The sequence below is a fragment of the Gekko japonicus genome, unplaced genomic scaffold (genome assembly GCF_001447785.1).
Source record: "Gekko japonicus isolate JY-2015 unplaced genomic scaffold, Gekko_japonicus_V1.1 scaffold1132, whole genome shotgun sequence".
In the NCBI taxonomy this organism is placed as follows: domain Eukaryota; kingdom Metazoa; phylum Chordata; class Lepidosauria; order Squamata; family Gekkonidae; genus Gekko; species Gekko japonicus.
This window is the reverse complement of record NW_015170310.1, coordinates 358,512-371,452: the sequence shown is the minus strand read 5'-3', so window position 1 is coordinate 371,452 and position 12,941 is coordinate 358,512. Positions and strand designations below refer to the sequence as shown.

The 12,941-nt window shown below is 48.8% G+C and overlaps 1 protein-coding gene across 4 annotated transcripts in view; it reads right to left on the bottom strand.

The window, feature by feature from the left end:
- The window catches only part of CELF2 (CUGBP, Elav-like family member 2), a 468,221-nt gene that overhangs the window by 188,363 nt on the left and 266,917 nt on the right, over nt 1-12,941 (bottom strand). For all 4 annotated transcript variants that reach the window (XM_015417989.1, XM_015417991.1, XM_015417990.1 and 1 more), the window contains exon 3: nt 1,892-1,974. In XM_015417989.1, coding sequence (XP_015273475.1) covers nt 1,892-1,974 — 83 coding nt within the window. The remainder of the gene's footprint in view (nt 1-1,891; nt 1,975-12,941) is intronic.

Here is a 12,941-nt window from a genome sequence, read left to right as displayed (position 1 = left end):
ATTCATTCATTCATTCATTCATTCATTCATTCATTCATTCATTCATTCATTCATTCATTCATTCATTCATTCATTCAAATTTCTACCCCGCCCTCCCCACGAATGGGCTCAGGGTGGCTAACAAGCAAGGGCACCATGTGCCAATACATAAAACCAAGTAAAACAATAAAAAATCGAATAACTATCAAAATTACATAAAGTGCTCAGTACTGTTGTTCTTAAATTAAGACAAGAAGGTGTCCAGTAGATGTTGCCTCCAACCCCGTACAACGGTACTGATCTACCGTGCCACTGAGATGCAATCGTCCTAGGGCCACTCCGTTACCAGTTATCAACCGGGTGCGTTGGTGATGGTGGTAGTGGCGGCTCCTAATCGAAAGTCTGGCCGGACCGTCTTGCAGGCCCTGCGGAACTGTACAAGGTCCCGCAGGGCCCTGATCTCCTCCAAATGTTAATTCCAACAGGTAGGAGCCGCCACTGAGTAGGCCCTGGCCCTGGTTGCAGCAAGCCTGGCCTCCTTGGAGCCTGGAATCACTAGGCGATGTTGTGCCCCAGACCGTAGTGCTCTTTGGGGTATATGCGGGGAAATTAGCTTAGAGGGCGCACTGAATAGGAGACCACCAAGGAGGAACTGGGATTGCTGTGCAGAGGAAGGCAGCGGAGGACCATATGTGCCCATCTCTTATCTTGAAAACCCCATTGAGGTAGAATTTCATATGGTCCCCGTCAGTCAAATCACCTCTGCTTGTCTCTGGGGTCACGCCAATTCCGCACTGACTTTTTTGTCACAGAATTTTCCCCTATTGCTTTGGTTCCCCCCCTTTCCACATGTGTTTTGCTCCCCCTGGGACTACTAGAGAGATCAAAACACTTGGGGGTGGGGAAGACCCTGAAGCAATAGGGACAAAGGACTGACAAAGATTTCAGTGCAGAATTGGTCCATGAGTCAGTTGCAACTTCACAGTGTGCATGCACACACACACACAGTCAAACCCTCTCTTTATGAGGAACCCTGGGAATTTGTGTTCATTAAAACAAAATCCTGGGAGCCAGTTTGGTGCAGTGGTTAATTGTGCGGACTCTAATCTGGGAGAACCGGGTTTGATTCCCCACTCCTCCACTCGCACCTGCTGGATGACCTTGGGCAAGCCATAGTTCTGATAAGAGCTGTCCTTGGAAAAGAGCAGTTTCTGTCGGAGCTCTCTCAGCCCCACCTACCTGACAGGGTGTTTGTTGTGGGGAGGGGAAGGGAAAGAAGAGAAGAAGAAGAGATTAGATTTATACCCCGCCCTTCACTTGGAGTCTCAGAGCGGCTTACAAACTCCTTTCCCTTCCCCTCCCCACAACAGACACCCTGTCAGGTAGGTGGGGCTGAGAGAACTCTGACACAAACTGCTCTTTTTCAAGGACAGCTGTGCCAGAGCTTGTGACTGACCCAAAGTCACATCAGCAGGTGTAAGTGGAGGAGTGGGGAATCTCTGAGACTCCCTTGGGTAGTGAAGGGCGGGGTATAAATCCAATCTCTTCTTCTTCATCATCATCATCATCATCATCATCATCATCATCATCATCATCATCATCATCATCATCATCATCATCATCATCATTTCACATCTGGGAGCAGGTCCTCCGGGGGGACAGTAAGAGCCATTATCAACCTTGCTAACAAGATCACCGGGCCTTCCTGGCTTCCAGTGTAAGCAGTGCTATCAGGTCATTAACCCTCCTTGAAAAGACGAAAGCCATTCGGGGCATTAACAGCTTGTAAGTAGCACCTTCTGGAAAGGAAGTTGCTCTTTTTTTTTCTTCTTCTTCTTTCCTTCCCCCCAGCTACAAAATGATTACTGAGGAATAATAAAAATAAAATAAAAATAAAAGTAAATGTACTCACCCCAGGTAAAGTTTTAATATTGTGGAGGGCATTCTGTGCCTCGAGTGCAGCTTTTCTCGTATAAAACGTTACGAAACAACAACCTACAGAGAGAAATAGAAAAGCTTTTCAGAAATTACCCGGAATGGTTTTTGCTCAGCCTACAAGAGAAAAGGGGGGGGGGAGGAAATGGGAGAGAGAGAAAGAGATGATTGAGCAACATTCTGATACGATGGCTGGGAGAGAGAGAAAAGCAAATTCTAATGAGCCTACATAGGTAGCACAAATAAGATAGATGCTTTATTCTTTAAAATGGGGGGAGAGAGGAGATTAAAACCACCCAAATGTATCGTATCCATGTCCCACACCTACAGCTATGGAATCCTGTAACCGCTCGGATATTAAGTTAACCAAAAGTTCAACTGGCAGTGCAATGTAAACAGCAGGGTATCTTTTTTTGCAAGCTGCTGTACCTCACAGGGTTTGGAACTGCAGATTTAGCACGGCTTAAACGTATCAATGTATGTCATCTTAGAACATGCACACGCACAGAGACACACAAGAAGCCCCTCAGTTTGTGAATCAGGACTGGGAGGTCCACAGATGCCATTTGAAGCCTTGCCCAGATGGCAGCTAATTCTAGGCTGGCATTTTATCTTAAGGACATAAGAGAAGTCAATGCTGGATCAGGCCAATGACCCATCCAGTCCAACACTCACACAGTAGCCAAAAATACCAGGTGCCATCAGGAGGTCCACCAGTGGGGCCAGGATACTAGAAGCCCTCCCACTGTTGTCCCCCCCCCAAGCACCAAGAATACAGAGCATCACTTGCCCCAGAGAGAGTGTTCTGTCTATAAGAACATGAAAGAAGCCATATTGGTTCAGGCTAATGGCCCATCCAGTCCAACACTCTGTCACACAGTGGCCAAAAATACCAGGTGCCATCAAGAGGTCCAGCAGTGGGGCCAGAACACTAGAAGCCCTCCCACTCTTGCCTCCCCCCCAAGCACCAAGACAGGGCATCACTTGCCCCAGACCGAGAGTTCCTATCTATACGTTGTGGCTAATAGCCACTGATGGACCTCCATATGTTTATCCAATTCCCTCTTGAAGCCGCCCATGCTTGTAGCCGTCGCCACCTCCTGTGGTAGTGAATTCCAAGTCTTAAATCACTCTCTGGGTGAAGAAGTCCTTACTTTCATCTGTTCTGACCCAACTGAATAGGGTTGCCAGGTCTGGGTTGGAAAATACCTGGAGACTTTGGGGATGGAGCCAGGAGAGGGCAGGGTTTGGGGAGGGGAGGGGCCTCAGCATCGTCCAATGCCATAGAGTCCACCCTTCAAAGCAGCCATTTTCTCCAGGGGAGCTGATCTCTGTCAGCTGGAGATCAGTTGTAGAAGTGGGAGATCCCCAGGTCCCACCTGGAGGCTGGCAACCCTACAACTGAACCCTGCAGGGCTTTGCAGGATGAAGCCATTGCCCTGAAGGGGAGGTGGGCAGACAGGATAGAACTAGTGTTACCAAACTCCAAGTGGGGCCTGGAGATCTCTCAGAATTGCAACCGATCTCCAGGCTACATGGACCTATTCCCCTGGAGAAAATGGCTGCTTTGGAGGGTGGAGCCTGCTGAGGTCCCTCCCCGAACCCTGCCCTCCTTAGGTTCCACCTCCCCAAATCTCCTGGCATTTCCCAACCCAGAGATGGCAACCCTAGAAAGAACACAGGGAGGGGGGGGAAAGGGACGAATGAGCAGGGAACGTGTTGTTTCCTTCATACCGTGAGAACACATCCTCACATGACAGGCTAATCAGCCGGCGCACTGCCCCGGCCTGTGTCGGTATAAGTGGCACATTTCTCCTATAATTACCCATGAAGCCTTTGTGGTAACAACGGCTACCTGTGTTGTATTTCTAATGCAAACAGCGCTAGTGTGTTTTTGCAGCTGTAAGACACGGAGAAGGGCCCCTCCGCCTTACAAATGAGCTGTGCGGCAGCATTTCAGAGCGCGTACAGGCAGCGGTGTCGTGGTGTAGCTGTCAGGAGGAAGGCCTTTTGCTAACAAATGCCAGCCGACTTACCCTTAAATTTTCACAGTTGAGAAGAAGGACCATCTGGCAATTATTTCAGCCCTTTAAGGATCATAATTGGCATCAGCAAAGGATCATTAAATCAGCCAAGGGCTGCACTTTCTGTATGGAGGTTCGGTTTTCTCCCCCCCACCCCCATCCCACTTTCATTCCGCTCTTTCTCTCTCACTGATATCAATCTTCGCAATTTCGGATTAAAGGTGAATTTATACTAATGGGTGGTTCACCTGAGGCGATTCCACCCTTCTTCTGAGGTGAATACTTCTTCAGAATGGCCGAATTATTATTTTCTGTATTTAGTTGCGTATTCACCTCAGGTGTACAATTGTAAACCTTTATGGAATGCTTGTAACAACAGTGCTATACCATTAAGTTCTAAGGGTTCTACATTTATTTGTACATTTACCTCACAAATACACATGTTTTCTTAAAAAAAAAAAATACTGGTAACACATCATTAATTAGTAAGGGTCCGCCACTGAATCCCAAGTATATTTGATTCAGAAGAACCTGAGGTTGCTGGATTGAGAATGCGGTGTAGTGGTTAAGGGTGTCGGACTAGTACCTCAAAGATCTGGGTTTGAATCCCCACTCATGCATGGATGCTCGTTGGGTGACCTTGGGCCAGTCACACTCTCTCAGCCTAACCAACCTCACGGGGTTGTTGTGAGGAAAAAATGGAGGGTGCATAAGCCACTTTGGGTCCCCACTGGGGAGAAAGGCAGGGGGTATAAATGAACTAATTAACTAAATAAATAGGGTTAACGGAGCCATCCTATCTGTTCTAAGGTTAAAGGACGGATACAAATTGTGTTTTCTGTCCTCACCCATACATTTTAGCCAGTTTTTTTTTTTAAAGGGAGCCCCTAAATGTAAAGTTTGAATGTAGCAAACAGGTTTTCAAAGGTGAGTGACATACAGGAATATTTGTTGAAATACCAAATACACATATATTCTGTGGAAAACCTGGGTTTATTATAGAGACATAGATCTGGAAGGGATTCCAAGGAGAGTCATCTAGTCTAACCCCCTGCGCAACGTAGGGAATTATGGTTGTGAAATAGACCCCACTCAGTCTAGGCTTAAAAGAGGGAATGGAGTGGATAGGAAGTTAGGCGGGTGTTCACAAACATAATTGGTACTGGGAGAATACTCAACAGTAGTGTTGCCAATCTCCAGGTGAGCCATGAAGTCAGGCAGTGGCAATCAAGCCTCAAGGGGGAGGGTTTTCCAAAGGCGAGGGGCCACCACTGAAAAAGCCCCACCTCTAGTTGCTACCCACGTCACCTCTGCAGGTAGAGCCACAGAGGGATTGGGGAAAGGATTTTAACGCTTCACCTCTTTTGGTCACCCCACAATACTTCTTTTTTTTTTTTTACCTCTTCCTCTCTCGTCCTACTTGGACAATGCCAATTCATTCCTCACTTCACTTCCCTAACTAGACTCTAGCTCAGAATATGACGCCAACAACCCTTGCTACTTCATCCTGGTTTTAACTCTTTCAGATAGGCGGGCATGGAGAATCCCTTTGGACCAGAGTACAGGATCAAGACAGTAACAGATGCAGAAGAATTAAAATCGGAAGGGAAACACAACTCTGACAGACAGCTGCTTAGACGGGACATGCAAGAGACTTGAGCATTACAAGTCCACGTTCTCAATAAAACTACTCTGCTGTGATGTCCTCAAAGAAGCCACAGTGTCCAAGCTTTTGCAGAGGAACTCCCACCATTGATCAGAGGGATTAACTGAGCCGTGCTATTGATATAAATGCCTAAACGTATACCAACTATATATAGACCCGCACACTGCATGCACAGCTCTTCCTTGAGGGACAGCAGATGAGTAATGACCGTCCTTAAGACGGAACAAGGTTTGAGTCTGGTGGCACCTTTAAGACCAACACAGTTTTATTCTGGGTATCAGCTTTCATGTATCTGAAGAAGTGTATCTGAAGAAAGCTGATACCCAGAATAAAACTTTGTTAGTCTTAGAAGTGACACTGAACTCAAACTTTTTTCCTTCTGTTTCAGACCAACATGGCTACCTACCTGAATCCATCCTTAAGACAGACAGACCTGACCTGAACCACTCAAAGTACCTCCCTCTTACATTGTTCACACTTACGATTTAATTCCAGTGACGCAGGGCTATTTTTGGGCAGGAACGCACAGGAACGGAGTTCCGGCTGGCTCCCGAGTTGGCCACGCCCAGCAGGAACTCATTAGCATAACAGGCCACACCCAACAGCAGAAACGCATTAGGATTGGCTACATTAGGGGGTGTGTGGCCTAACATGCAAAGGAGTTCCTGCTCCAAAAAAAGCCCTGGGTTTTGACAACAAACAAGGTAAACAGAATAAGAAGCAAAAGGTGGGTGTGGCTGGATGACCACACTTCTGGTGGCATGGGGGTGCGGCCTAATGTGGTAATGAGCTGTGCTGGCAGGGGTGTGGCCTAATATGCTAATGAGTTTCTGGTGTTAGGTGTGGCCTATTATGCTTATGAGTTCCTGCTGGGCTTTTTCTACAAAAAGAGCCCTGCCAGTGAGCATGAGGTTGGCTCATCACATCCCTGAGGGCATCAGAGTATGAATACCCCCCCCCTCTCTCTCTCACACACACACACATTCACACACACACACACACACACACTTGAATGCACATGGACCTCCAACTGTAAGTCACTTGCAAACCCAGCCGAGCCAATGATTGGGATGCACCTTGAGGAGCCCTCCAACACCACCGCACGGCCAACGCAGAGGCTCCGTCGTGGCCATCCCCAGAGGCAGTCTGCAAGCCTCATCCCTGGCCGCACGGCTGCAGGGTTGATCCCGCAGACCCCTATACACCCCCACGGGGTTATTGATTGGTGCTTACGTAGCCGCATTAACTATCTAAACCCAATTCTGCCATTGCAAGGGCCAAGACTCTGCTTAGGCCCCTGCACCCACTCAAATACCTAGAACTAGTCTAAGCCCTTGCCGCAAATCCTGAAGGAAAACGTTGTTTCCCTTCTCGGAAAGGTGAACGGCCATCACCTCTGTACATGTCCGGACAATCAAGCTGAATCTGGGGGTGAGGCAAGTAGTGGCCCAACCCGACCTTTAAAATATTTCAGAGCTCCCCATTGGCCTTCCGCTGAGCTCTCTCGATCCCCTTGGGATCCCAAGCGCTACGTAGGGTTGCCAAACCTGTCTCTCCTTGCGGTGGGGGGCTCCCGTACGGCGTCCCGAGCGCGCGCCGCATGCACGTCAGCTGGATGGGACGTGATGACGCCGGGCATGCTGGGGGCGGGGCCACAGCCATTTGAGGGGAAAACTCTATGTTTCCCCCTCAAATGGCTGTGGCCCCGCCCCCAGCGTGCCCGGCGTCATCACGTCACATCCGGCTGACGTGCACGCCGGGGTAGGGTTTCCCCCGGGGCCCAATTCCGTGGCGGCGGAAATCGGGCCTCCAAAGTGGGGGGAAATCCACCCCCCGGGGAGACTTGGCAGCCCTTGGGCTACGCCATACTAGGTGTGGAATCATGGCCGACCACACAATTACTGTGTCTGGGGGTAGAACGGAGCCAGCCGTTAAAAGCCACGCTGGCTCCGCTCCCCCTTTTGGAGTCACGAGGAGGCAAAGGCGGACCCCAGGAGGCATGCCGTGGGCTGCCTCCTGTAAGGCCGGATTCCAGGGACTCTTGTCTTCTTAGAATGTGACCAAAGTACGATCGCCGCAGTGTAGCCATTTTAGCTTCTAGGGAGAGCTCAGGCTCGATTGGTGGATCTAGAAAGAACAGAATCAGCTGAGGCAACTCCAAGGATGTGCCTCAAACTATGCTGTTCAAATGCCTCAGAAACAGACTAGATGGAGGCATTTGCTTGGGGTTAGTCCTAGAAAAAGGAAGAAGGGTTTTCGTTCTGAACACTCTTCCAAGAGATATAAATACACTCTGACACCACCGTCCCCATCGCAAAAGTCTCCAGGGAACCAAGTTTTAAAAAACCTTAGTTCTCAAAAGTGTGAGACGGGTATCTCTATCCCTAGAGTACTGCGGTAGCTGCTAAGTGAACTAAGGATTCATCCAGGATTCCTTTCTGCCATTTTTTAAAAAATGTGTATCTGAATTAGAAGAAAAGACAGGGCGCTCTCACCCTACTGTTCATGGCCAATATTTCAAAAAGAGAAAAGATTGGATTTATACCCCGCCCCTCACTCTGAGTGAAGGGTGGGGTATAAATCCAATCTCCTCCTCCTCCTCCTCCTCTTCTTCTCTCAGAGTTTCAGAGCGGCTTACAATCGCCTTTCCCTTCCCTTCCCCGCAACAGACACCCTGTGAGGTAGGTGGGGCTGAGAGAGCTCTTTCCAGAACTGTCCTTGAGAGAACAGCTCTCCAGGGCTCTTTTTGTAGAAAAAGCCCAGCAGGAACTCATTAGCATAATAGGCCACACCCAACAGTCAAAACCTATTAGCATATCAGGCCACACCCTGACATCACAGCTCATTAGCATATTAGGCCACAGCCCCATGTTGCCAGAAGTGTGGTCATCCAGCCACACCCACCTTTTGCTTCTTATTCTGTTCATCTTGTTTGTTGTCAAAACCCAGGGCCTTTTTTTTTGTAGTAGGGACTCCTTTGCATGTTAGGCCACACACGCCTACTGTAGCCAATCCTAATGAGTTTCTGCTGTTTGGTGTGGCCTATTATGCTAATGAGTTCCTGCTGGGTGTGGCCAACTCGGGAGCCAGCTGGAACTCCGTTCCTGTGCGTTCCTGCCCAAAAATAGCCCTGGCTCTGACAGAATTATGGCTTGCCCAAGGTCATCCAGCAGCTGCAAGTGCAGGAGTGGGGAATGAAACCCGGTTCTCCCAGATTAGAGTCCACGCACTTAACCACTATACCAAACTGGCTCTATGGCTCTATTGACTGACACTATGGAGGACCAATGGATTTATTAGAATAGGCTTATTAAAAAACAACCCCACCAATTCAGCAGGGATCTCAGCACAGTGACCAGGCAGCTGCTTTTCACAGGTGTCAGTGCCAAAAGTAAAATTCACTCCAATATCACTGACATGCCTAAGTCACTCCCGGGCGACACTAGGTGACCCGCGCCTGGTGGAATGAGCTCCCAGTTGAGATCCAGGCCCTGCGGGATCTACTACAGTTTCACAGGGCCCGCAAGATGGAGCTCTTCCACTGGGCTTCTGGTTAAGGCAGCGGGCGTCCCTCTTCCCTCCTGGCTATCTCCCCTCCAGTGGCCTGGACCCTGGTATTGGGGCACTATGGAATTTCAGGTAAGCTGATTGACATCGGCACTAACTGTGGCACGGTATTTTAATGTTTTATTGTTTAAAATTGTTTTTAAGGTTGTTCTAATGTTATTGTATTAAAAATTGCTGTAAACCACGCTGGGCCTGCTCACGGGGAGGGTGGTCTATAAATCAAATCAATCAATCAATCAATAAAACATTGCTCCATGTGCTCTTTGGGGGGGATTTCCTCCCACAAAAGCGTGGGATCCCCTGCTGCCAAATGGGGACTGGAAACCCTAAGCAGTTCTCAGTTCTCATAAGCTGTAATTCCAAGAGAACTCCAGGCCCCACCCTGACGTTGGTAACTATTAAGTGAAGCCATAGTTGAAAAAGGAAGGAAGCCCCCTGCTGGGGATGAAGATGGACCTGGCAACCCTAGAGAGAACTGTGACTGCCCAGAGGTCACCCAGCAGGCTTCATGTGGAGGACCAGGGAATAAGAACATAAAAATATAAGAGAAGCCAATGTTGGATCAGGCCAATGGCCCATCCAGTCTAACACTCTGTCACACAGTGGCCAAAAACACCAGGTGCCATCAGGAGGTCCAGCAGTAGGGCCAGGGCACTAGGAGCCCTCTGACTGTTGCCTCCCCAAGCACCAAGAATACAGAGCATCCCTTGCCCCAGTCTGAGAGTCCCTATCTATACCTTGTGGCTAATAGCCACTGATGGACCTCTGCTCCATAAGTTGATCAAATTCCCTCTTGAAGCCGTCCATGCTTGTAGCCGCCACCACCTCCTGTGGCAGTGAATTCCATGTCTTAATCACTCTTTGGGTGAAGAAGGACTTCCTTTTATCTGTTCTAACCCAACTGCTCAGCAATTTCATTGAGGGCCCATTTGAGGGAACAAAGGACCTGTGCTGGTGAAGCCATGGAGACCTTGTTCCCAAAGACCCATCAGATCCTGCTGCTGCCTCTTAGGTATTTCTAACTTCCATGTGGTAGCTGGAAATCTCCTTGGCTTACACTTGATCTCCAGGTGACAGAGATCAGCTCCTCTGGAGAAAATGGCCACTCTGGAAGGTGCGATCTATGGCAATATACCTCGCTGAAGTCCCTACCCTCCTTTCCCCAAACCCTGCCCTCCTAGGGTTGCCAGGTCTTACAAGGCTGGCGATGACATCATCCAGAAGTGATATCATTGCACAGGGCACGTTGCAGGGGGACACTTTAGCATTTGAGGAAAGACTCTATGGTAACCACAGAGTTTTCTCTGAAATGCTAGAGCGTCCCCCCCCTCCTGCAACGTGCCCTGCATGATGGTGTCACCTCTGGGTGCAGATGGGGCTCTTTGGGGGCGGGGTTCCCCCTGCCAGCCAGCTCGGTGGCAGTGGATCAGGGCCCCCCGAAGTGGGTAAAATCCCATCCCTATCAGGGGAATGACAACCCTACGCCCTCCTCGAACTCCACTCCCCCAAATCTCCAGTTATTTCCCAACCCAGAGCTGGTAACTGTCTCTACCCCCCAGGTGTACATTTGCCACATGGTGTACATGCACGTCTGAACAAGGCCTCAGCAGTGGTCAGCTGTTCGAAGTACAGCTTGGCTGATTTAGGTGTGAGGGCTCTTTGTGTAGCAGGAACTCCTTTGCATATTAGGCCACACCCCCCCTAATGTAGCCAATCCTCCAAGAGCTTACAGAGCTCTTCTTACAGGAGCTATTGTAAGCTCTTGGAAGATTGGCTACATTAGGGGGGTGTCACTTAATATGCAAATGAGTACCTGCTACAAAAAGATTTTAATTTTACAAAATCCAACCAGGGTTTTGTTTTTGTTCGTGTGGGGGAAGGGAGTTAAAAAAAATAGCAGCAGCTGTACGATTTGCTATCTAATCTTTCAACGTCTGTCATTTCCTATCACCAGTAAAAGTTAGGGGTTTTTTTGGGGGGGGGGCTTCTTCTAAGTTGCGAATAAAACCAGCTTCTGGCATTGACGACACAGAGATAGCGTTGACAAGATCATATCGCTGGGAATCTTCAAAGGCACACTGACAAATTTCTCAAAAGAAAATGTACGGGATCTACTTTCAGCTTCCGGCCTAATAAAATAAACTCCTCAGGACCCCCGCTATAACGATTATCTGATGATTTGAGCCCTGTATTCTTTTAGCCAAAAAAAAAAAGGATTCCTGGTAGACAAAATTCAATTCAGGACACATTCGTATTCAAGACATCAACAGAGTCATCATGTAGTGAATTGAAAATTCCTTTAAAAGCTGCCTTTGAATTCTAAGGGGCTGACAGATCAAGGAGTGGAAGGCCCTGGAAGGAGAACCGAGTGAAGTTTGGCGTCTGCGTGCCGGCTCCCTCCCTCCCCTCTCTGCTGTCTTCCTGTGAATGAAGCTCCCTTTTGGATTCGCATTTGCAAATGCGGCAATGCCGGCTTCGAGACAAGCCGTGCATCTCAAGTGAGGGCGTTGGCTTCTTCGGAATATGAGCCAGTTTTAAGTCCAAACAGGGCCGGGATCCAGGTGTTCCCGCCTCTTAATTTATGGTGCACCTTCCTCCACCCCTCTGTTGATGCACGTATTACGTATTAGTGGGGGGGTCGAACTTGATGGGGCAACTCATCCCACACAGCTGTTGATGCATAAGGACATTTGGAGAACACAACTGGCGGGGGAACAGCTGCAAAGAGAATCATCAACACAAGACTGACGGTAAGCCGCATGCCGGATTCAAACCGGGGCACGTGGCAAGACTGAGAACCAGAACCGTCGCCCGCTTCCTCCGCCCCCAGTGGATCTCCACTTTCAATTTGCAATTAAGATATTAAAAGAAAAGCCTTTTCAACACGCGAGCCGCAGAGAGTAGTATTTGGGACGTTTAATTTAGGAATGTGCTAGGGAAGAATGCCGTTCTGGGTATATGACTTAGAAAGCAAGCTTGGGTTTCATTGATCGTCCTTCTTTTGTTGGAAGGGAGATGCCACAATGGCAAAAATGCATCTTACAATCTAAGGGTTAGATTCAAGCCCAGTAGCACATTTGAGATTAACAGGAGTTGGTCTCTTAGTTGCTACTTGACTTGAATCTAACCGTTCTACTGCAGAGCAACATGGCTAACTTCTCCAGTTTGGTGTAGTGGCTAAGAGTGCAGAGTCTATTCTGGGAGAACCGGGTTTGATTCCCCACTCCTCCACATGCAGCTGCTGGGTGACCTTGGGTCAGCCACATGTTCTTGCAGAGCTGTTCTCCCGAGAAGTTCTCTGAGAACTCTCTCAGCCCCACCTACCTCACAAGGGTGTCTGTTGTGGGGAGAGAAAGGGAAAGGAGATTGTAAGCCGCTCTGAGACTCTGAGTGAAGGGCGGGGTATAAATCCAATCTCCTCCTCCTCCTCCTCCTCCTCCTCCTCCTCCTCTTCTTTTTCTTCTCAATCTAGAACCCTTTGCCTCAACCCTGATACAAAGAAATCTTCTGCCATTGGGGGGATAACACGCTCTGCACCTGCTCAAGTTCCAGGGTTCAGCCCCTGCACGCATCAGTCATGGGATCCCAACTCGGGAAGGAGATGATCCTGGGTTTGAAGAGGCTTATGTTGATAACGTTCCAGAGTGATTCCTATCTATGGAATGGAGAGCGAGCAATCCCTACCTCTGGCAACTGGCGATCTCCCCATTTCCTCAACCCTTCCCATTTTTCTTATACAGTCATGTCCCTATTTGAATCAAATAAAAAAC